The sequence below is a fragment of the Mastigoproctus giganteus genome, chromosome 6 (genome assembly GCF_048544385.1).
Source record: "Mastigoproctus giganteus isolate SK-2022 chromosome 6, ASM4854438v1, whole genome shotgun sequence".
Taxonomy (NCBI): Eukaryota; Metazoa; Arthropoda; class Arachnida; order Uropygi; family Thelyphonidae; genus Mastigoproctus; species Mastigoproctus giganteus.
The window spans coordinates 18,428,210-18,453,954 of NC_143580.1; the positions used below are offsets into that span (position 1 = coordinate 18,428,210).

A 25,745-nucleotide genomic window follows, 5' to 3' on the forward strand; every position below is an offset into this window, starting at 1 on the left:
TCCTTCCATTGTCCCACTGTCCAATCACCACGTTTTCGGCACTACTACAAACGAATTTTTCTGTTTTTCTCTGAAACAAGTGGCTTCCGAATAGGCAGGCGACTGCCAAAACCCAATTTCTTCAGTTCCCTGAGTATGGCACGGTTGAAAAGGGCAGTTCTGGGCTTGGTTGAATTCAGATGTTATTTTCTGAACACTGCATATCCAAATTTTCCGTACGGTCGTGCTTAGAACACTATGGCCTCGTTCTTAAAGTATTGTTTTTCTGCAACAATTTCGCCTTTGAGATGTGGAAGAACTGCTTGTTTTCCAGCCATAATAACCCTTGAAACAGATGCTTTTGAGAAACCAGTTATGTCTTTCGTTTTTTGAATCGTGGTTCCTGCTAAAAGCGCATTGACGAGACCTTTTTCAAAGTCTGATGGGTCACACGTTTTCCTCATTCTGGCTTCCGATTATTGCATTTATTTGCATTTCTTGTGCCTGTGATTGCTTAATACAAAGGTTCATACTTTTGACCAGTGTGTGTGGTGTGTGTGTGTTTGCATTTGAGTATCGGCTTTGTCTCTTCTTTCTTCCATTTTCAAGTCCAAAGAATATACACCACTCTTGGTAATATTTCTCATTATATTGTAATCCACTTCTGAAACAGACGTATTGCATTGCTCGTTTTTGGATTTATTCAATTTCTTGCTTTTGGCAAGCTACATGTGGGCACCAGACCTGGGAGGCATATTCTAGGGCTTGCCTAACATAAATTTTGTAAAGAAATATGAACGGTGCGAATTGATTGAGGTCTCGGTTAATTCTTTTAAGAAATCCTAATTTTTCTAGCTACCCTCACAATGTTTGAGACATGGACATCAAAGGAAAGTGATTCTTCAATGAAAATACCCACATTTTTGGCAAAATAACTTTTTGATCGCTTTGTTGTTGATGCAATAAGAAAAGTTAAGTTTTTTTTGTCTACATTGGCAGAACTCATTAGCTCACACTTACTTTCATTGACAACCACCACGGAATTACTCGTTGATGAGCTTCGTTAGGAATGGTACAGTAGTTGGTATTGCGATTAGCTAAAACCCTAATCCAACAACAAAAGGTATAATCCAAAAGGTTTAGACCTTCTTTGGAAAAGGTTAATCAATCATTTCATCTTAAATGTCTACCACAGTTTACCAACGACTGTGGAATTCGAACGATGCTCTTTAATCAAATAATTAGCAAATAATCCCATAGAGGAAAGCAATCATGTGAATCATCTGCCACGGTGCATTGCATCACGGTTCCACATGCGGACAGTGTATTAGTTCCAGGTGCTCAGTTGTCAAATTTTAAATTTTATTTGTGAAAAATTGCTAAAAACGAAAGCACAATGTTCACAGTTAGGTTTGGACCGGATGTTTTTGGTGTAATGGAATTTTCAGTTTAATCGATGGAAACTTTCATTTAAGACTTGCAGAACAAAATGGGAACACCAACCACAAGTGTACCTCTAAAATTTGATAAATCTTATCGATACGTAAATAATGTAATTACTTATCTTTCAATAATGTCTAAGGGTAAGATATTAAAATTAGATTTAAAAAATTTAAAAAACCGAGCTGAAACTTGTCATTAATATTTTCCAGGATTATGAAAGTTCTAGAAGCTGGACTCACTACCAAGTGGCTTAATGATATTCTTTTTCAAGAGGAACTGAAAATTACAGATCCAGAGAGTTATAAGCAGGAGGTTCGAGCTTTGTGTCTTCACCATCTTCAAGGAGCTTTTACATTTCTGATTGTAGGATATTCTGTTTCTTTGGCGGTTCTCTTTGTTGAACTTTTCAGCATTCAGTGGAAATGTCAGAAAATTCAGTGATCATTATAAAACTACAGTTCTGGACTAATAAAACGTATCGAGAATCACCCAAAATCAGAACGAAGTTCACCTTTCTAATCTTGAAAATATTTGGGCAATCTCTGATGTTTTCTGGTCGCTTTAGTCCCTTGATGTTAAAAGAAAAAACAAAACAATACAGTTATTGTTAGTTTGCTTCTCTCTTTACCATTTTATAAAATAATTTGATCTTTTTAAACGATTTTCGCTAATTATTACTAATAATACTTGAGTCCAAAATTAAATATGTAAAATTCCTCGCGTGATATCAAGAAAAGATTACGATTCGAGCCCATTCGAGTTCATCCTGCGGATGTTTAGTGGGATTGAGTTCCAATGATTGGACTGACCATGGCAAGTGCTTAAAGAGATCATATCAGTTCCCATATCTGCGCGGGTGGCACAGTGGCATGGTCAGCGTCCTTACCACACAATGTGTAAAAGCCCCGGTTCAAATTCCGTCAATGACGCGAGAAACTTTTATGGGCTTATTTCCGTCGCTGAGTTAGTCGGTCTTAGACGGGCAAAGAGAAGTTTTCAATCACAGAACATGGTTTTTCCTCCAGTAAACAGGTAAACCGACCAGAGAACGGATGCAGTTTACAGACACTTACACATATGAGGTAATTGAGGTAACATATGAGGCAATTCTTGGGTGGCCCGAAAATAAGAGTAAAACTTACCATTGCCGGTGAACTGATTTCATCGCGTCCCTTTATACATCTTCTCTACTCACATACACTATGTGATCTCTTCGATTTATATACAATCAATGATCGCTGAAATATGACCACATTCCAAGTACCGTGTTTGAAGACAATTCGCACAGATAACAGCTGCTGTTCCCTAGACATTAGTTCCACTAGATGTCTGAAGACGTCCATAGCACCTGCAGCCATGATGCCTGCAAGGCTTTCCATGTATTGGAATAGATGACGGCTGCGTGTCCATACACCTGACTTCCTGCTTCAAAACATCTCACAAGTGTTCAATTGGATTGAAGTCAGGCGAATATGGAGGACAATCAAGATAGGTGATATTTTCACTGGGTTCCTCGAAACTTTTGGGCACAAAGCAGGCTCTTCTTGGAAAACCCCTTTTCTGTCCGGGAAAAATTGCAGCATGGCAGAATGCACATGGCTTCCTGAGAGTTGTCGGTAGAGTCCATATTAAGCATGCACTGCCAACTGCCTGGATAGTGGGCCCCATACACGATGGATCCATGGATTCGTGTTGCTTGCGCCAATGTTTCCGATATGGAAGCACCTGAGCACGAGCTCCCACAATGCCCTTTTTGAAACTCCGTGACATATTTACTCGTCCCATAACTCCTACTGTAAATCTTTGATTTGCACGACCAGATTCATATTACTACTGCTCTAACGTATGAAGCGGTTCGGCTTTTTATACTGAGAGCTATGTGGCATAGTCCATTAAGGATGGAGTGGTCACAGTTCAGTGATTACTGTGTTTTTTGTCTAGATTATCGAATAGAACTCAAAATTGCCTGGTCCTAACAAAGTGTTTGTGGTCAGGCTATTTACGATGGCTTTTATTAAAAACAAGTTCGAAAAAATCACTCCAGAAATGTTAACTTTTTACCGGAAAAATTTTTGTTCCATCAGAGACAAAAATTGTGACCGATTTCACCAGGATTTGAAGAAGGTATCAAAGAAAGTGGAACGTAATTAATTATAAAAAAAAGTACACAAATCGTTATTTTGGATATTATAAAATAAAGAAAAACAAACCTATTTTTGGTTTTTCCCAGTTTTTGAAAAATAATTATGTGAAAGAAAAATGTGGATTCCAGTTTTCAAATCAGTTGCAAACTTAGGTAGGATGACACAAAAGCTTGTGTTATCGCACGTATCAGATCGGGATCCATTCTTTGCAATTTTTCCTTAAAGAAAAATAATTCTTTACTAACCTGAGGTAGCACTGGTATGACCTGTTAGGAATTGTGACGCTAGGTGATTAAAGTTATAACCAAGTTAAAAGATAAGGTTCGTCCTTCACAAGAACAATCTCATCCAGTTTCACCCTAAAATAACCTTTCCACTCAGGTGATCTATCAACCGTTGTAGAAAACATACTTTTTGGTAGCATTTTCTTGATTACCTTAAAAATAAGAAAAATAGACAGCTAAACACAGAAAAAAAAAAGGATTATTTGGTATCTATAATGGTGCTTTTTTCTTGAAATTCAGATTTTTCTTCCAGAAAACAGAAAATCGTTCACACGCAATTTACACACAGTATATACAGAGCAATATGGCCTTGAAATCCACCTTGACAGACGTCCTTCAAAGATGGAAGAACGAAGGTGTTCCATATTGGACGGTTTTGCATGCTTACAGAACTTGTTCGATGAACCATGAATAGGATAGTTCAGGCCTCACGCATGTTGTCTCAGGAAAACATCATGGAGAAGGTTCAAGAGCCCACAGGAATATCCGTCATTGGTAAACTAACCATAGGGAATTTCAATATCGTTGATCTTTACTTCAATTATTAGGGTAGTGGCATAGTGTTTGGGTAAGAACAGAGTACTGCATTTACAGAGTGCTGATGGCGCAGACATGGGAAACCATAGGTTTCTCACCTCTGCGCCATCAGCACTCTATTAAAGCCAGTCAGTAAAAGTTTAGTGTGTTGAATATGAAAAGTATTGTTTTGGGTTCTGTTGTAAAGTTCTGGCTGCTTAGCCGCAGGGCCCCTAGTGGGACTCCACGTTGCTCGCCACCACCACTGGAAGTTGAACCAGGCTGTCCACAGTGGCTGTTCTCTGTCAGGGGTTGCCCGAGTTTCCTGACCGAGAACAAAAACAAAAAAAAACAGAGATGATGAGACTGAGTGCGGAAGATAGTACGAGATGTGGAATCAAAGTGGGAACAAGGAGGAGGATCAGGAAAGACGGCCTCCTCCGGTGGAGCAAAGAGGCGGGAGGGGAGAGGTGGGAATCATCCTTGGCATTGGGAGCCCACCCATTGCTAGGTGAAGGAAGGCAGTTTGCAGAACATGGGAGATCTGCAAAGGAGAGCGCACGTTGGCATCCCCACATCTGGCAAAGCTAGATTTCAGCGGCACCCGACAAACCCAAACGTATTCAGGTTCAAAAAATGTACGAAGAATTAGTGTCGTCAGTTGGATTGTCCTGGAATTGGTAATGTGTGCCTCAAGTGGGTAGAACGCCTACTCTGGAATACATCTTGAGCGAACTCAGTGACAGCTATATAGAAGTTTTCTTCAGTGAGAAAAAGGTGCTCAGAATTTCGGGGATTTTCCTGTACCTTGGTAAACAGTCTAGTCTAGTAGTCATCATAGTGGAAACAGAGGTACATGATATGTTCCCAGGTTTCTTCATGGCCACAGAGACAGAATGGGTTTTCTTCAATTCCAAGCGTGGTTAATTTATATCTAAATGAGCCATGCCTGTAACCAGGAAGGTGACTTGGAGACCTGGACCAACTAGGGAGGCTTTAGGTATGTCACGGATACAGTTGGAATAAATTTTTTGGTTACAGCACCTTTTTATTAGGGTTGCTGACCATGAGCCCAGTATCATGAACTATTTTTGGAATAGCCCTTTCCGATGTTCATGAACTGTAGCAGATCTACGGCTTTCATGGAGTGACGAATCTTTCTAAAGAATGTTTCGTTCCAGTGGACGTATCTGTGCGAGGAGACTGCCAGGACAATTATTATTAAAAGAGAGTATCACTCAACTATGAAGATTAGTGGAGGCGATCTGGTAATTAGGAACTGTTTCAGCTATTTCTGAAAACATGAAAACATACATTGAGTTGGCTGTGCGTTGGGAACATCCGCTTAATACCTCGTGGGATCATTTTTTCCAGTAATACAGCCTGTACGCGTCTTGACATGGATACCACAAGGTTACAGGGTGTCCCGCGGTAGTGATATCCATGCGTTGCACAGTGTTTCCCATAATATCCTCACGTTTTCAGATTGATGGCCTTAGCAATGAATGTACTTTTCAGATAGGTCCCAAACATGCTTAATTGAGTTTACATCTGGTGAGTTGGGTGGCCATGGGAGGACGGACAATTTATTGTCATGTTCCTGCGACTAGTTAGCAATCTGCCGGGCCCTGTAGCATGGTACGTTTTCTGTTGATGAATGATGAAGTTGTCCGGATACACTGTCATCACGAAAGGGTGTACTTGGTCAGCGACAATAGAAATGTACGAGTTCCCATTGAGCCATTGCTTAACAGTGACCACAGGACCCAGAGCATGTCATAAAAACAGTCCTCAAACCGCAACATCATCACCTCCAGTCTGCAGAACACCAACAATGCATCCAAGTGCCATGGTTTGTGTTGCTTTCCCAAATTCAGATAGGCCCATCAGCATGTCAGACTTGGAAATGAGACTCATCAGAGCACTGGGTACTGGGTGGTTAGCTGAATCATTGTGCTGTATTGTTGTTGTTGTGTGTTGTATGACGAAACACACAACGCTGACTACAGGCGTCGACAGCAGTCGAACAACCAGCCAAAGGCCACGGATTCATGACACTACAAAACGGGAGCACTTAACCATGTTTTCTGTACGTCCACCTCTTACCCCACAATTATTCCACATTCGAAGTCGGAAAAATCTTAAACTTGATCCATTCTTCTTCTCAGTCATAAACTGATGGTCACGTGTGTGAACTACAATCTTATATCAGCCTTCGTCAGCGTCACAGACCATTCTACTCCTACATAAGGGAGTGTTGTTAATTCAATGCCAACTCAGTGCAAATCATCTCACTATCAGCATATCTTTGTGATACAGTCTATGCACAATTACCTCGAAAGCTAATAGAATAGATGGCAAGTTTTTTGAGTCTATAATACAGGATATTTATTCCTTAAGCAGGTTTTACAGACAAGTCGAGGAAATGTGTCAAAAAGACTTATCGATGACTGTCTTATGGTCACTTCGTCATAGGGCAACAGATATACTGTCGTATCTACAAGAGGAAGGGATGCATAGCGACCTGGATTGGCACTCACTACCACCTCAGAAGATGCAGGGACATGTATGACGAAATCTCTTGGGTGTCACGAGAGATTGTAAGCGAAAGGACAGAGTCTGTCCTTTCGCTTAGCCCCAGTGTACAGAGAGATTCAGCTGGAATTGGTGCAAAAATTTGTTGAGATAACAAGAGATGGTTGTCACATGCATACTGTACCAATAAATAAAGTTGGAAAAAGTCTGGTCTTGGCTTCCTTCTGGAAGAGAGCAACTTACACGAATTTCCACACCGTGTCAGAATTAATGAGTTGGTCAGTCCTAGTTAGGAGTGCGTGTACATCAAAGAACACGGGACCAGATCATTAAATGATGATCCGATTTTGACCAAAGTTGATGATAATATTAAGACAGATTATAGGAGTAAATAATTAAATTTTCAATTGATTATAATAAATTTTATTTGACATGTCAATACAAAAAAAATCCGGATGTGATTCCATGAACTTGAATACGAGCGCTGACTGTGGTATACATTTGAAGAGGTAGAGTCATCCTGCAGTATGTTATTTCATGCCTGTTTCATCTTGGCTACTTGGTTGGTCTTAGGCAAGAATATTCTGTACGGGTAACACAGTGGTGTCGTCACCATCCTCCGACACCGCGTGGAAAAGGCCAGGATTCGAATCCTGTCGATGACGCGAGGAAAGTTTATGGAATTTTTTTTCACTTCGTGGTTGAGTTATTCGGTCTCAGGCGTAGATAACAAGGAACCCCCCCCCACCCCACCTCCCAGAAATTGAGATTTTTTCGTCCAGCAAAACCTGCAAATCGACCAGAGAACACGCAATTTACAGACACAAATACTGGTATATGTAAGGAATTACAGGGTGATCCTAATATAATATTTTAGTTTTTTTAGTTTTTAACCCCTTCTGGCCTGGGGTAGGATTAACTGCTAACCCTCCAGGGTAGGATAATTTTTAGACCCCATTCGCGGTAGGATTGAACTACAAATCCCCTCCTGGGTTAGGATTCTCCAGAGGTTCCATCTGAATATTTAATGTAGAAGAGGTCTTTGGCATCCACCCCTGTTGACTACCAAACGGCACTTCACTTCATTTCACAGGCCCCTAGTCCTGCATTCATTCTCTTTTCCTAGGTAGAGAGGGCTGTTCAACCGAGGAGTTCCCCAATTCTTTACCCCTTCCCCTTCTCCTCTAGTGGAGGATTCTTCTTTCTTCATCTTTCTTTCCCCTACTGTTACGTCCACTCTGTTCCTGTCTGCTGTACTCAATTTTTTAAAATTTTTATTTTATTTATTTATTTATTATTATTTTTTTTAACTTGGCTTTTCTCAGGAAGCTCAGGAGACCCTGGCAGAAAACAGCCCTAGAACTATGGACTGCTTGGCTTATCTCCTAATGGTGGTAGCCGATAACGTAGAGTCCCATTAGGGGCACTGCGGCCAAAAGCCAGAAGAACAACAGAACCCACTCTACTCTAACACAAAACAACACACAACACCCACTTCTGACACTCACTGAGTGGGTAACCACCGGTGGCGCCCCAAACCAAAACACTATGCAACACGCCGAGGGACACCTACGTGTGTGGCGCAAGCAAAATAAGTCCATAGTTCCATCGTGCACGGTGTCCGCTATTCAGACAGATGGCGGTGGTTGCTTAATATGGGCATGATTTTCTAGCAAGAACTAGGACCCCTGGTAGGTACGAACCAACTTTTCGCTGGTGGGTCTACCGGCAGCTCTTAGAAGACTATGTTGCATTTGTTCTCTGCGCTAATGATTCACAGCATACAGTGAAGATATCATCGATCTTCTTTGGCCTCCAAATTCGTCTGACTTCAGTCTAGAACACCTGTGAGATGTTTAGGAACGGGAAGTGAGGCGTATGGACAAGCAACCGCCTTGCAGTCAACATGGCTGCAGATCCCTATGGACGTCTTCAGACATTTGTATAATGGAGTTTGTCTTGTTTTAATAAAGGCCAATAAAAATTCCTCTCGTCATCGACTGGACCCACTCAGGTCTTTTCCACCCGATGTGGGGAGGATGGCGACGCCACTGTGCTACGCACAAGGGCATCTAATGGAGTCAATACCTAGTCAAATAGGATATTTATCAGTGCGAAGTGGATCACAAAAGTATTAGGTAGATGGTCATAATTCGGTGATCACCTAGTGTATGTTTCGGAACTGTTCTGGAAATAAATTTGGAAATGACGTAGTTTCTCTCCCCGACTGGATATCCAAACATACGATTCATCACAATTCTGAAACGTTACCTGTTAAAAATCTAGTAAAGACAATGGGTTTGAATCTGATATAGGTTTTCTTAAAACCTCTTTCACATTTCACAGCTGCCAGAGCAGGTCACTGGATATTGTCAATGATATAGAGGAATTTTTCTAGTAGGGAAAAGGAGGTGATTATCCCCTTGTATAAGTACTGCGTACAGGTCTGAAGGCCTGCTTTTAGGAAGGATGTAGATTTGTTTGAGAGTGTACAGAGAAGGGCAACAAGATTGGTGAGGGGAATGAAGGGATCATCTTACCAAGAGAGGCTAAAGTTCTGCAAATTGCAGTGGCTGGAGACCAGGCACCTGCGAGGTGATCTGATTAAGGTGTATAAGGCCTTGAATAGGTTGAGCAGGCTCAATTCTGATGGCATTCTTCCTCTTGCTCGGCTTTGGGGGTGGGGCATAGATTCACACTGAGGAAAGACAGTTGTAGAATAGATGTGCGAAAATTTTCCTTTAGCCAGCAGGTTAAAGCTGTTCCAGCAATTAACCTGCTGGTTAATTGCTGGAAGAAACTTCCATCTGTCGTTGTGGTAGTTGATAGCTTAAATAAATTAAAGGAGGAACTGGACAAAAGTTTAGAGGGAATGGATGTGTGAAATTTTTTTTTTCTGGCTCATGCTTCGTTATGATGCTTTGCTTTGGCTGATGGTTGTTAATTATATGCATTTAGGTTTAGTTTATATTTTCTTGGAGAGACTCTTGTCTTTTTTTTTTGCTTCCAGCTATGCGATTAGTGTTTCTGGCCACATCTTGCTAAAATTGGTTAATATAATATTTACATCACGAAGCTTCTCTATCCTTGAAGCTAATGTCGTCATCCCTCAAGGCCTAAAACCTTTTGCTTGGACTTCGTTGATTCTTTCCTTCAAAAAGCAATATTATTAGTAGCACGTGCAACTGATTGGAGATAAAAATTGGCATTTTGTTTTTCCAAGTCTGGCGAAAACAAGTCTTTCTTTGATTTTCGTCATGAAAATTACTTTCGCCTTGGAATTAATTCTGGCATTACGATTGTGACTCAAGTTATCGAACTAAAAGTTTAATCAGAAAAACTGGTAATGCATTGGTAGTAGTAATTCATGTTGATGATATTCTTTTTTCTCAGAGAAATATGAACCGCGGTTTAATTTTCCCTTTAGTTTCCATGTTACAGAGATATTTTATTTTTTTTGGCATCTTAGAATATGATATTTAGAGAATTGCTGTAAAATTAAATCTTCCGAGAAGATTTTTTAAAGTCTTCAAAGTCCTTAATAATCTGTATTTTTTGTGTGCAAAGATCGAAGCGATCTGTATAAACTTACTCTTTAACAAGAGGCGAGAAAATGGATTTAGCCAACCATCACGATTATGAGAGAATTATTCTGCTCGGGAGAGATTCCTCTGGATTGGAGAACTGTAACTGTATCAGCAATACACAAAAGTGGTTCTAAGAGTGAAGTGGGTAACTATAGACAGGTAAGTTTGACTTTGTGGTAGGGAAATTCATGGAGGCAATGGTAAATAGTGCAGTACAACGACCTCTAAATAAAAACGGAATTTTGAAGGCTACGCAACGTTATTAAGAAGGTTTTTTAAGAGAAAATCATGCTCATCTAACCTGGTTGGCTATTTTGATAGTTATTCATGAGATGGATGTCAGAAATAATTTGTACATTGTTTATATGGATTATAGCGAAGCATTTGACCTGATTTCTAATGAAAGATTAATTTTCTAATGAAAGATAAATCCAAAGATGTGGAATTACCTATAAGCTGGAAAACTTTGGGATATGGTTAGAAGATTCTAAGATGGATCGTGCTGCAGTGCAGGAAGCAGAGTTGTGATTATAGTAATTACTATCGCGCGTGAGTTGAAGGTTAAGAAGATGAAAGAAGATTCTTGTTGACATTAGATTTGAATTTCTGTAGATTGTTGTAGTTGATAGCTTAAATAAATTAAAGGAGGAACTGGACAATAGTAATTTTTAGGAAATAGATGTGAAGGGAGATTGGTCCACAAAACGGAAGTTGAAAGAATAAATGAGGAAGAAGAAGAAAAGTTGGTTATGTGAGTTTGAAACTGGAGAGTTAACGGCTGCTGACTGGTTTCGGAATTTTCGGACTGGTTTGGAAGTGAGAGGAGGAATTATAGGAGCTAATTCAGAAGAACAGTGCCCATGGAAGTCTTTATAGGAAACGCATGTAGCAGAAACAGAACGGTTATGAGACAAGGAGCAGAGAGACTTTGTAAGAGATAAGTCATTGATTAACCTAGCCACCCTCTTTTGAACAAAATATATAAACCTGAGAGAGGTTATGAGGGCACCGCCAAAGATGTGGAATTCCATGGTAGGGTGGATTGGAGATTTATACAGAGTTAGTAGCTGTTTAGAAGAAAAGTAACGCCGCCAGCGAAAGAGAAAACCCAGTTTTTAGGATGCAGAGGAAAAAATATTTGTGACCTGCTTATGCCAAGAGAGATTAGAAGTCAGGGTATTCCGGATTGAAATCAACTAAATAATCTTTGCCCCATTGTATAATTACCAGGAGATCAGCATTCAAGGAATTGATAGTGGATATTCGAGAAGTTGAAGCTGTTGGCGCAGGACAAGGTTTGTCAAACTGGAAGGTGGAAACCAATGTGCTATTATGAACAAACCTATGGATAGGAGTTCCAGTCACTTCCAAGGTCATCGATATGCATAAAAGAGAAAATGAGCGGGAGAAAGAACTGAACCATAGGTAACACCAGGATTATTGGAAAAGTTATCAGACAGAATTGTCTATCTTCACCCTAAGTGACCAGTCAGAGAGAAACTGGATACCCAATTATAAAAAACACAGTTGGAAAAACCATAAGATGGAAGTTTTCATTTAAAAGACCTTTATGCCAAACACGATCAAAAGCTTTTGAAATGTCAAGAGCAACTGCTTGAATTTCAACAAACCTTTCCATTGAATTTGTCCACAGATGGGTAACATAAGGCAGTATACCACCAGTGGACTGACACACACTAACGGAATCCATACTGGCGATTATTGATCAGATGGAAGATTTCTAGATAGTTTGGGAGTTGGCGGTTGATAGATTTCTTCATTACTTTAGAGAGTAGAAGTGCAATAACTGGATGGGAGAGATTTTTCATCCTTTTTAGGAACAGGTTAGATATTAGCAAATTTCTAAGAAGGAAAACCCCCATTGGAATAAGAAAGTGTGAAAAGGCAACGGCACAGAACAGGATTAAGCTGAGGAGCACAGGTTTTGAGAACAAGTGGAAAAATACCACCAGGACCTGGTACTTCCTTTGCAACAAGATTATTAAAAATTCTTTTGACTTCCTTTTGACGGTGACATTGAATGTAGTGTTTGATGGGAATAGTAGGAGATCGTTTACAAAAATCAACGATACAAGGGTTAGAAGAAAAGTAGGATGATAGTAGGTCGGCTTTATCTTTAGCCTATTACACCGTTCTAAAAGTTTCTGAAACAAATTAGCAAAACATCCAGAGAGAGATATTCCTTTCGGCGGCTTTGTTTTTCTTTATGTTATCAATATCCTGAAACTCTATCCCTTAAGGGCAATGTTCACCTTGAGAAAGGTTTGGTTTTGGTTTTTTTTTAGGAGCATTAGCAACTAAGGCCATATTGCTCCGGGATATGCGGTGGCATTCCCTGACCTTTCTGCATTCTCCGTATTTGGTGGTCACGGACTCGAATCCCGGTCTAATCAAGAAGCGTGTGCTACGCACTGCTGCTCCTGCCCACCTGGCTACGGATGCGCCTCTTGAGAAAGAAAAAGAAGTCCGCTGGTGCTAGATCAGAAGGGTAGGGTGGTCTGTACAATGGCACGTTTCGTCAGTAATACCTGCACAATAGGTGCCTTTTTTAGGGGAAGAAAAAGCCCAAGTTTCCGAGAGAAAAAGAACCATGCTACCGTCCTCTTAGACCGGTAATTGTACCATCTAATGCTGCCTACGAGTGCTAGAGAACCACAGCGTAGTTAACTTATGAAGGAGCTGCCCTACACAAGACAAACACATTCACACATATACAATGTCTTGCTAAATGTGTTTTGGCCCTGCTCCAAGTTGGAAAACATTCTTGATTTACATTTAGAAATCATTTGATTGCGTTACTTTGAAACGTGATCTGAAGGCCATAAAATGTCAATGATGTGAAGGATATTTTAAGACTTTTCCTTTTTTTTTTGCATATTTCAGAATCACACGAATCATTAAATCATGTACTTAATGTACAAGCGAACAATTAGGAGGATCGCCTGTTTAATCTATTGAACATTCCACCGTATCGATATCTACACTGTGCTGCCACTTTATTAGGTACACCCCTGGTGTGTACACAAATGGTTTGTCCCACAACGTTGCAAGTCACATGACCACAGTGCTGGATATAGATGCAGCAGAACAACCTTTCTAGTATCAGTTAAGCGTACAAACCATAGCAAGAATGGGGAAAAGGAGTGATCTAATGGACTTCGAACGTGGCATGGTAGTAGGTGCAAGACGTGCTGGACAAAGCATCTCTGAAACGGCAATTCTCCTTCCCCCTCGCGCACCACAGTTCAAGGGTGTATCGAGAATGGTGCAACGAACAGAAAACATCCTCTCAACGGCACTCCTGTGGAAGAAAGTCGCTTGTTGATGAGAGAGGTCAGAGGAGGAGGATGGCTAGAATTGTGCAAGCAAACAGACGGGCCACAGTGTCGCACATCACGTCAGAATACAACCTTGGTGCGCAGAACAAAATATCACAACGGACCACTAGTCGCACTTTGTCGCAAATGGGCTACAACAGCCGACGGCCACATTACGTACCTTTCTTATCAATGAAGAACAAGAGAGTACGCTTCCTGTGGGCACAGCAACATCAACACTGGACTATTGAGGATTGGAAAACAGTTGCTTGATCTGACGAGTTGAAGTTCCTGGTGCATCATGTTGATGGAAGGCTCAGAATTTGTCGAAAACAACATGAATCCATGGACCCGTCATGTCTGACGACTACTGTGCAAGGTGGTGGGGGCAGTGTTATGGTGTGGGGAATATTTTCTTGGCACACGTTGGATCCATTAATACCCTAGATTCACGTCTGAATGCCACATCGTACCTAAACATCGTTGCTAACCAAGTCCATCCGTCCATGTTGACAGTTTATCATCACTCAGATGGTTACTTCCAGCAGGATAACGCCGGTGCACAAAGGCCGAATCACTATGGAATGGTTCCAGGAACATGACAGTGACTTTTCTTTGCTGCAGTGGCCCGCTCAGTCCGTGGGTCTCAATCCTATTGAACATCTTTGGGATGAGCTGGAAAGGGCTGTTCGCTGCAGGCCTACAACTCCGTCGAATCTCAAGGAACTGCGGGACACACTCATGTTTGAATGGTACTCCATTCCTGCACAACGTTTTCGGCATCTTGTTCAATCCTTGCCTAGACGAATTCAAGCTGTTTTGAATGCTAAAGGAGGCTCAACACACTACTAGTTAGGCGTACCTAACAAAGTGGCAGCATAGTGTATTTAGCTTCAGTGAAAGCCAACATTCAAGGACTGTTCTGTAGATGTAAATTATTACATTCTCCAACAAATACAGGACGAGAAGATTCAAATTAAGGAATGGAGTCGATCCTTTATATACTAGAATACATTTTAGATACATTTTATTCCTAAACTGTAAAAGGTAACACACCAATCGATTATTGAATGAATGTTTGGAAAGATACCAGAGGTTTAAGGGGAAATTAAATAAAAATTGTTCCAAAACTCGCTACCAGAGGAACAAAGAAGGTTTCTTTATCTTTAATAGATGCTGTTTTGGCAGTATAACATAAGTTTTATCCAATGAAATCGTATTCGTGCTTGAAATTACGCTAATTATAAACTTAAATACCTCCAGCCTTCACGACTTCTAAAAATGGTTTGAGTTCAAGTTTCTGTTATTTTGGACACAGCTGTTTAGTCTTAAAAGTATAAACACACGGTCCCATCTCAGGTCCCATCTCAGGTCCCACCCACTTTATATGCTGTTTTCGAAAGAAACCTGTTTTTGTCAATGCGTAAAAAAAATAAATTGCTCCCCTTTCGCAAGGTCTTCAGATGTATTACTTGAACACGTGAGCAGAGTTAAATGAACTTGTCTTAAATGTTTTTCCCAGAATGCTCATTCTGGAAAATATGAATGTGTTTAGCATGCACAGAAGAAAGTAACTTCATTCAGTCACACTCACTGATGGCATACAGTTTGATTTTATGTTTTTTCTGTCTTTGGTGTACCATTCTAGCTGTTAGTGATGGTAATTCCACAAATATTTCTATCAGTTCTCCATTGGATTTTGGAACACAAAATGCGACTTTGGAGACTCCATCAATTGAAAATACTCCGGATAGATACCTCAGCGCCCACATACTGAATGGAATCATCAAGCAAATAACGGACAGTATTGGAAAATTTGTATTTCCTAAAGTGATGAGGATTATTCTAGAAGAGGAAGTATCTTCGTCGTGTATGCAGTCTATGATGAAATTGGTCACCTCATTAAGGCAGATGAAAATGTGGGCTGTGCAAAGTAAGCGTTTCTCTTTAATTTTTTTATGGAGATTCGACATAGCAATGAGGTTTGTCTTTTTTAACGTAAGTCTACTTTTTACACTAACTTAGACAGCGGTCCTCGCTGGTAGCGCAGTGGTTATATCAACCGTCCTTCCCATATCGGGCAGAAAGGGCTCCGGTTAGAGTTTCGTCAATGACGAAATGAACTATGGGCGTTTTTCACATTCTGTAGCTGAGTTAGTCGGTCTCAGGTAAAAGATAGCAAGGTTTTTGTCCAGCAAAACAAGCAACCCGACCAGAGAGCACACCCAATTCTTGGAAATAACCCACATGAATGGATGTGGTTCTCGAGTAACCCTTATTACATTAGATAGTAAGTATTCTTCAGACATGCTGGAGGAAAAACCCGAATTTCTGGGAAAAAAAATCATTCTAACCTAGCCTGAAACTGACTAACCCAGCCATTGTGAAAAAGGTCCATAGAATTGCTCACGTCATCGACGGGACTGAAACAGGTCTTTTCCACCCGGTGTGGAGAGGACGGCGATCCTATTAACTGTTCTACTCACGAAGGCTAGAAAATCTTTGAGGACAATGAATAGAAAGATTCCCGAATGAGTCGAATTTGGACATAACTTCAAAAATTGTTCACAAACATTTCCTTGGAAACAATACCGCACAATTATAAGAAGTTGGCCAATATGAGCCAAGTCTGTGGCTGAATCGACAATTATCGAGAAGTATTTCGCATCATCATTATTAACAACCTCTTTAAACCCTTGCTTAGCCATGATCGTTGTTATTTACTCGTATACAGTTTTGGATAAATAATGCTGGTGGACCTTTCTGTATTATTTTTTACATGCTCTTTAAGGAATGGATCGAATTCTGACCATAAAATATCCATTATTAGGAACATAAATTCAAGTTGAGGAAGGATGGTTGCAGAATAGATGTGCGGGAGTTTGCTCTTAGCCAGCGGATGGTTGATTGCTGAAACAGGCTTCCATCTGTTGTTGTGGAAGTGGGTGGTTTTAATAAATTCAAGGAAGAAGTAGACACTTGTTAGTTCCTTGGTCGGTATGGACGTTGCACTGTTATGACAGATTTAAATTCAGCGTACATTTTTCGATGACCCTGTATAAGTTTGAAAGTTGGTAAATTGAACGAAAATAAGTAACTTCTCTTATTAAACGTACATAAGTACGTAGGTGCAAGTGCAGTGGTGACCTTAGGGCTTAGCAAGTGGTCAACAGATTCAAAAGGTTGGAAAACATCAGTACTTGTAATTATCAACTTTTTTAGCCAACATATCCGAAGTCTTTCCTTAAGTGGGCGCCCTTTTATCAATTTTACAAAGCCGTTCCTCTCTTTGAAATTTTTCAAGTAGCTTGGTGTCTTTCCTCCTGCCCCCACTTGTCCATACTGCTCTTTCAGGAAAAAAACTGTTTGACTTTGGAATCTCGGAAACACCGCAATGTTTCTGCGGGCGAGAGGAATCGTAGGAGCACTTGATACACGACTATGAAATCTATGAAGACCTGAGATGCTAGTGGTCACACGGATCCACACCTTACTCCGAAACCAGGAAGAAATAATAATACTGGAAGAAGAATACTACAGGGCATTCACCCAATTTACTCAGGACCTCTTTTCAGGACAAAGATCCCTGCCACCTCCATAACAACTAGTGAACTCCCGACTCTGGCCGACATCCCAACACTAAATGAAGACGGAATTTCACAGCCGTATGACAACAGTAACATACAAAGACAATATCAGGAACGAATAACCAAGGCCCAGCAAGCCCTAGGATTCCAAACTCAAAACTGTCCCATGACTCACGAACAGAACTGGACAAGACAACCGCAGCATTCCATCTGATTGTCAGTCCCTGGACTGCCGTACCTTATACTCACTAACTGCAAACTCAACAACTGAACATCGAAGTGCAAACTGGAACTGTAAATGGACTCCAGCAAACCTAACAGGATAAGCACTCTCAAAGGAGTGGACCCTTGTCCTCAACACGGCATTCAACTGAAACCACGAAACGTGACCAACAAACCAAGAAGACAGAGATATGACTGTACACTGACTCGACCTGGGTGCCACAAGAATGACACCAGAACAGTACAGTCAAGCGATACACTGGATTAGACTGATAAAATCAACTTACCAAACCAAACTTACACTGGATTGGACTGCCTTCAAACCCACCAGATTGGACTGAAAGAATCTGGACTACCTGATATGACTTCCTCTTGGCTATGCTGCCAAGGCGCCCACCGGCGATCCAATACCAATATTCCCTTGCATGGTACTTTCTTTCTACCTCCTGGGGGTAGGAATCCATTCTCTGTCTCCTCCCCTTCGCCCCCTATTTTCTTCCTCCTGGTGGAACTTGGGCCTGCCCCACTCATCTTCCCGACGGTCACCTTCCCTATGGACCTCCTACTCCTACTTTCACCTACTTTATTTTTCAAGGTTTTATTTATGAAAATGTGAATATAAAATTGATATTCACTATGGGATAAAAGAAACCATCATCAATAGTGCTTCCATCTACTGGATGTAGCTACAACTAAAGATTGCTGGATAAGGTGTTTTAGTTTGTGATATAATATTCCGATGATCTCTGTCTGACTCATAGCACGATTTCTAGCAATATACGTATTTAAGGCCGCAGTTATCATTCTATTGATCAAGTATAGTGTTTAGAAGACCATTAAACTGTATGAGGTTATCCTAGGATTATATAAAAATAATAATATTTGCTATATTTCGAAAAATCTTTCTAAAAGGCCGAAATATAAAATTTCATTAAAAGCCATCGACTCCACTGAGAGTTGATTTATTACATGCGGCCGGACGGACAAAGAAATAATAATGCCGGATTTGTATTGATCGAATTTTAGTTAAATTTTGGATGAGTCAGCAAATATTTTTATAAGGTCTAAATATAAAATTTAATGAAAATCCGTGCACCGAGAGTTCAGTTGTTATATGCAAACGGATGGATAGACAAACGGACATGATGAAGGTAATAGGCACATTATGTCTACATGCTAAAGTATTAATAATATTATCATTATTAAAAGCACCACTTCGCTGTTGACCTAACATGAACCAGATTAAAAGAATAACAAAAAGTGAAATACAGGGGTCCTCTTGAACTAATGAACACAGGTCTTTCACACTCACTGCATCTCCTTCTGAGAACGGGCCCTCGTTACGTTTTCAGAAATATATACATCCAGTCGCCTGACAGTTATTATCCAGTAATAACTTCACCGGCGTCCAGTTATTGCTGGATACTAACTTGACTCCTTAAACTTACTTCTGGGAATTAGTGGGTCTAATAATTGTTCACTGAGTGTATATGCACGCCACAGGTTTGTAATAAATCACTAATGCAAGAATATAGGCATACAGTACTGTGTTTCTTTTACAGTGCTGGATGCGTCAGGAAAAATTCCAAGTGGACTTTTGCAAGGAGCCGTCAGCGAATATGGGTCATATGACCAGTGTGTCGACATCAGGGTTACGAAACGTAACGGCAAAGAAGACTTTCGTGGCCAATACTGTACCGTGGTTATTAACTTTCCACTTCTGCCATTCACCCCAAATATCACCGTAGGCAAACGAAATTTGATCGATCCTAATGACCCGGTAAGTATTTGCCAATTTTCTTCTTATTCTCCTCCTGAGTAATGTGTTACCCACGAGGGCCATAATAGATATTACGGCCCTCGTGGGTAACACAGTTGGTAAAATCGCTGTCCTCCCCACACTGGGTAGAAAAGACCTCAGTTCGAGTCCCATCGATGATATCAGGAATTTTTATGGGCTTTTTCACAACGTGGATGGGTTACTTGTCCTCACATGAGGTCAGCAAGGACTTTTATCCCGGATAAAAGTCCTTGCATGCCTTTACTATGGATACTTCCATGGGCGCTGTTCTGTTCTTCTGAATTGGCTTCTGCAATTTCGGCTCTCTTTTCCAAACCAGTCCAAACACGTGCCGCAACCTGTCAATGTTACTGTCCAACTTCAAACTCACAGAACCAACTTTTCTTCTTCCTCGTTTATTCATTCAACTTCCATTTTCTGGAACAACCTTCTTTCATTCGTATTTCCTGAAAATTAGAATGTACAGAAGTTCAAGTCCAATGTCAACAAATATCTTCTTTTATCTTCTCACCATTCAACCCATTCACCGTAGTAAGTACTATAGGTTCTAATCCCTCTCGTGTTTGGGGTTTTCATAAAAAAAGTACTATCGCAAATACATATGGGCCTTGTGATGGAGCCTGGTGTACAAAGGACTCAGGTAAACTCAGTGAAGGTTCAGAGTTGTGAAAAATTGGAAAGGAATACTCTAGAAGAGGGCCTGGGTGTAGCTGGTTATTTGATTACTGAAGGGACCCTTCACAGAGGACAAAGCCAATTATCTGAGGTTAAGAAAACTATTGAATATACAGGCTTTCGTCCAGCTCTTCCTCCTCAATACGTGATGAAGAGAAAAGAGAAGGGACAAAGGAACACGTTGCGATTGAATTGTGGATAGCAAGTGTGGAGTGTTTGCAGAGGAATCTGGAGCATGACCAACATGTGATAAGTCATTCGTTGCAGACTATTGAGCGATGCTACAGAAAAATGATCAGAATGAATTTGCCTTCACGCCTATGGATTATGAATCCACCGCACTTCGAGAAAGTAACAGTGCAGGAGTTCATTCTTTACTGCTGAACCCGTGGCCTGTAAATCCTCAACTCCATCAAGACAGTCGGAATACAAGCAGCAGGAACTGAATAAATCTTGCTGTGAAATTGGCAAACGTGTACGATTTAGTGGCAATTGTGTGAAATTGGAAAGTAAGACGCGACTGATTAAGGCTACGGCTAAGGATGTTCAAAAAATCTTATCTGAGGACTGTGCATCGACCTTCAGTTGATTGAAGGTGAAGAGATTAAGAATTGCAAAGGAGGAAAAGTGATTATGGAACTTGTTTCGCCAAGGGATCTTAACTTGATTGAAAGTAATATGCGTTTAAAGGAGTTGGGAATTTTCCTGGCTTCTAGACTGATGCAGCAAATAATACTATTTTCATTGGGCGTTGTGCTCATAAGTTCAGAAGATCCGTTTTGACCACGATGTGCTACAATGTCTTTTGTACGGACATTCTGATGGACGTTCTTACTCACAGGAGAAAATTTGTTCGCATTGTGCACGAAGTGGATATTCTTATGTTGAATGTTGGTATAGGTACACGAAGCCAACGGCCAGAAAAGTGGACCTTAGGAATTTGATTTGGCATTCTGACAATGTTCCTGCACACCGGAAGCTTTGAATTCAAGAATTTACCTTCTTGGGATTTTTTTCTTGCTTTGTTCCCAAAGTTAAAGCACCCTTCTAGCTCACAGATTTACAAAGACTGTGGAAATTAATCAGAATGCCACTGTACAGGAACAATTTAAGCTCCAAAGAAGACTATTGGACGAAAACAAATTCAAACGTACTTATTTATATCTAGGGTTTTAAAACAGTGTTGGAGGAGGACAGTGATTATACCAACTGCGAGATGTGTGGGTCCCATGAAGGCATTATGGGTTCCAGTGTATCTAAGAGCCACAGTTTATCTCTAAACAGCGTTAGAACTCTAATTACAATTAAAAGCAAGAGCACAAAAGTCACACAGCAAGTCATTCGCCACCTGGAGGACATCCATAGTTGAAGATCTATTGTCTACAACACAGATTAAGTAATCCCACGACAGGAAGTAGATCACATTTATTGTCATTAGCAAGTGAATCTGCAAGCGAATCTTTAGAGCCGCATTCACACAATTGTTATAATACACTCGTTGGGCACAAAATTAGGCACCTTAGGAATCTTTTTAAACTGGCGTCAACAGACAAACGTACCATTCTGTCACATGGTACGATCGCAAGTTCCTTTGTAAAGTTCAATGATAAAGGTGAATCCGTTAACCATTTACTGCTTCCAATCGCTATTTGATCATTTTTTACCCCTCGAAATCAGTGGTGTAACAACTTGAATTTTTCTTGTTATACTTTTGCAGTTGCTGAAAATGCTGAAGAGTACAATGAACTTTCTGTATGGTTGTAAATTACAAATGGGAATATGCTTCCCTTCTGCTTGTACGTTGACGGATGCACAGAAAATAGCCAATGGAGGTAAGACATTAGATTAACTTTTATGATTTCTCTTGTCATTTCATTTTTTGTGTTTTTTGTTAGCTTTAAGAATATATTGGTTTCTCAACAGCTGTCAAGCTCCTCAACGGAACTTTGAGTGCATCGGTGTCCCAATGTCTCGTTGATGAACCAGTGAAGGTGGAACTTGTACATATCATATTCCTGTAAGTGGAAATCACTTTCCAATATTTATTTATTCAGTTGGAGATCATAAAAATAGGAGATTTATTAAATTATGGGAATAAATAAAGTAAAAATAAATGTATAACAACAAAAGTGAATTAGATCAAATTAATTCTATAAAAATGAACAGCAGAATTGAACCACGGAGAAGGGTTCAGCCAGGATTTGTTTTCTGTATTTCTTTTCAAACCATATTTTACATAGGACTATTTCAAGGATTTTGCAGAAATTGATGCTATTTTGGAGGGGAACATGTTAGGCGTTGAAGTGCGTTTTTGTAGATGGTAAAGTTGTAATTTTGGTCTCTTCTTCTCCTCCTGCTGCATAGAATGTTGTTGATGTTGGGACTATCCAAAGTGTCTGTAAACAGCTGACTAAGAGTTATATTATTTCGTTTAACGATGAGATGTTTCCACGATGGAACATTCAGGTTTGAGAACAGTACCGCCTTGGAGATTTTAAAGGGATTTCTTGTAGCCCATTTCAACCATCGTAGGCACCAGAATTCTAATTCAAGATGGAATTTCAGGTAGGAGGGCGGGGCAGATGACCAAATCACTGATGCTTAGATAATGACTTCTGGAGTCCATGAAGTGAGAGAGGAACTACTTTGCATTAGCATCATCCTCACCAAAATCTATAAATTACTCATCTGGTTATGAAGCTGGATTAAAATTTTATTCTAATAGGTACCTTAAAATGGTACCAACTCAATGAGGTTTTATCAATCTATTGTCAGTTTTGATCCCAGCAAGCATTGAAAATGGCGAAAGTACAGGGGAAAGAAGTGTGCGCGTTGGATGGTTTTAATCCATGGCTCTGGGATACCAAATCTCCAGTGGATTTAAAGAGACATTTTCAAAGGAGATTACAGAAAGACACACCTTCTGATCAATCAATGAAGCGATGGTTAAAACGTTTCAAGAAACCGGCACTGTACCTAGTGTATCCCAAATAAAGTTTTGGAAATTCAGGAAGTGTTTGTCCAAAGTCCTATGAAATCTATCCCCAAAGCAAGCCTGCAGCTTAAAATACAGCTAGCAACGTTGCACAGAAAGGCTCAAGAGATTGAAACTATGCAAATCGTCCAGGAAATTAAGCTTAACGACAAACCACAATGAGAGGTATTCGCTGTGTACATTCTCAAAAGTATGACGAAGATCAGCGCTTTCTGGAAAATGTTTTCAGTGATGAAGCGACATTCCATCTATCTGGTAAAGTTAACAGCCACAGTTCTCCCTTATGGGAATTTGAAAATCCTCACTCATTTCGTGAAGACGAGCCTGATAGTCCCAAGGTAAACGTGTGGTGCGCACTGTCCTTCAGCCAGGTGATTGGGCCATTATTCTTCCACGAAAACACGGTGAACTTAGCACTACCTAGATATGCTCGAATTGTATGCTGCACCTCAGCTGGAAGATATGCAACCACATGTATTCTATGAGGAAGCTGGGACACCACCACACCGGAGCTTGCAAGTGCGCGATTTCCTCAATGAAATATTTCCTAACCGATGGATCGGCCTGGATGGTTTTAATCCATGGTCTTTGTATGGAGTTACATAACAGGACAGGGTGTATGCAACAAGAGTTAACAATGTCACAGTGTTAAAAGATCGGATTGAACAGGCAATGATTCTATTTCTCAAGAGAGGCTTCAAAACATTTAGAATGAAATCGGGCTACGTGATGCCAAAGGTGCCCATGTAGACGTTTAGAGAAGTGCCGTTGGGAGAAGGAATTCTTTTGAGTTGCTTTATTAAGTGAAGACACTTTGATCTAACCACTGTCTTCTGAGACAGTAGTTAGATCAAAGTGTCTTCTTTAGCATTTAACATTCCACAACTCTCTTAGTCTATGAGATCGCGGTTTAACTTAGGTTTTGCCACGCTCATACGGTTTTAAAACACCCTAAACTCCTTACTGTGTCTCATTTCAGCTGCCACTGATATTTCTAGTGATTCCTGCACAGTTTATAACTGCTTTTCTACTTAAACCTGGTTCGCATCACTCACTACTGTCTGAGAGGAGGTCCGTATACTTTTGAGAGGATAGCGTATTTTCATGATACTCGTATTAGTAAACCCTTAACGTTTGATTCTGTTGATAGGCTAATAATTGTCCCAAGGATTTATTTCATAAGAGATCCAGATGGTGGATTCAGTTCTTTGACTTACAGTGTATACGATTTGTTGCTTATTACAGTTACTACTGCATCTACTACAATTTGCAATTAGATTTTTAATTAATTATTTTATTTGCAATAAAAATGAATATAATTGAATATTTTATTTCACAGATCAGTAGTGGGCATTCTCGTTGCTTTGGTCATCGTAGGAACTGTGGTTGATCTGCATCACAAAAACACAGGTTCAGATGTTCAAGGTGAGTTTGATTCTTACGCGTTTTTCTTCGCGAAAAATGATTATCATCCTTCCTTAATTATTAAACTCTGATAAAAACAGTTGTACACTCACTGGCCAAAAGATTAGAATTAAAAATATTTTGTCAACTGGCGTCGACAGATAATTAAACATTGTATGCAAATGTAAGTTGTCATGGTATGAACACAAGTAGTAATCAGATAAATAGGTACGCTTTCCTGGGACTTCTTGGTCGATTGGTAATGAGGAAGACAGAATTTCACAAAGGTGTTCTTCTTCCACTCATACCGTTAGAATGTCGTGTTACCTCCAATGAATATCTTTCTCTCGTATAGGATCAAATTCACCCTGCAATGCTTTATTTTTACCAAGATTGCTGCGATGGATTCTTTCAAGACGTATTTGAATGGTTTGAGGAACATCCCAAGGTTTCCAATATCTAACCTTGTTGGGTAATTCTGAATCCAATCGACAACAATCTGGGATAAGTTGGAATGGCAGTTTGGCTTTGCAGTTCTCTATCGACCACAATACAACGGCTGACTGACAAATATCCCGATGGAAAAATGGTCAAACCTGAAGCTAAACTCCCTCAGAAAACTAGTGAATCCATGTAACGAAGTGTAGGGGCTGTAATTCGGGAAAACGCTAACCCTACTGAATATTTAACAGTTTTCTATTTTTTTTGGGTAGTGAGTGTATCTTTCAGTTCAATTTAGTGCAACGCCCATATCTTTATATGATCACATAAACTAGATAATTTCCCTTTTAATGATCAGTTTGTTTTAGACTGCATGTTTTTTCTTTATTTTTAGGAAACCTCGGTCTAATTTTATCAACCTTCTCCATTTACAAAAACATGGAAAAACTATTTAGTCCTCCATTAGAAAAATTTACTTTTCTGCATGGTATAAGATTCATCAGCATGTGCTGGATAATACTTGGCCATACCACTATATGGATTCGAATGGAACCTGCAAGTAAGCTATTCAATTGTAACTTCCAAATATTATGCTTTACTTTTACGATGTTTTTTTTTCCCTTTTTATTTATCCCATTGTTTTCTATTTTAGCATGTTTGTGACACATGCTCAATGGAAAAGAGATGGAAAAGAAATTGCTATGACAAACCCGTTGATTTTATTTCTTTATCTGGATGCTGGAAAGTCCTTTCTTCATGGCGTTTAATCCTTTATGGCTTGGCACATTCTTCAG

The 25,745-nt window shown here is 40.0% G+C and overlaps 1 protein-coding gene across 1 annotated transcript in view; it reads left to right on the forward strand.

The window, feature by feature from the left end:
* Positions 1-25,745, forward strand: part of LOC150084023 (uncharacterized) — a 53,813-nt gene that overhangs the window by 9,635 nt on the left and 18,433 nt on the right. The window contains exons 8-14 of the mRNA XM_090375744.1: positions 1,632-1,846; positions 15,475-15,759; positions 19,198-19,415; positions 21,829-21,943; positions 22,035-22,128; positions 24,446-24,531; positions 25,346-25,510. Coding sequence (XP_090231870.1) covers positions 1,632-1,846; positions 15,475-15,759; positions 19,198-19,415; positions 21,829-21,943; positions 22,035-22,128; positions 24,446-24,531; positions 25,346-25,510 — 1,178 coding nt within the window. The remainder of the gene's footprint in view (positions 1-1,631; positions 1,847-15,474; positions 15,760-19,197; positions 19,416-21,828; positions 21,944-22,034; positions 22,129-24,445; positions 24,532-25,345; positions 25,511-25,745) is intronic.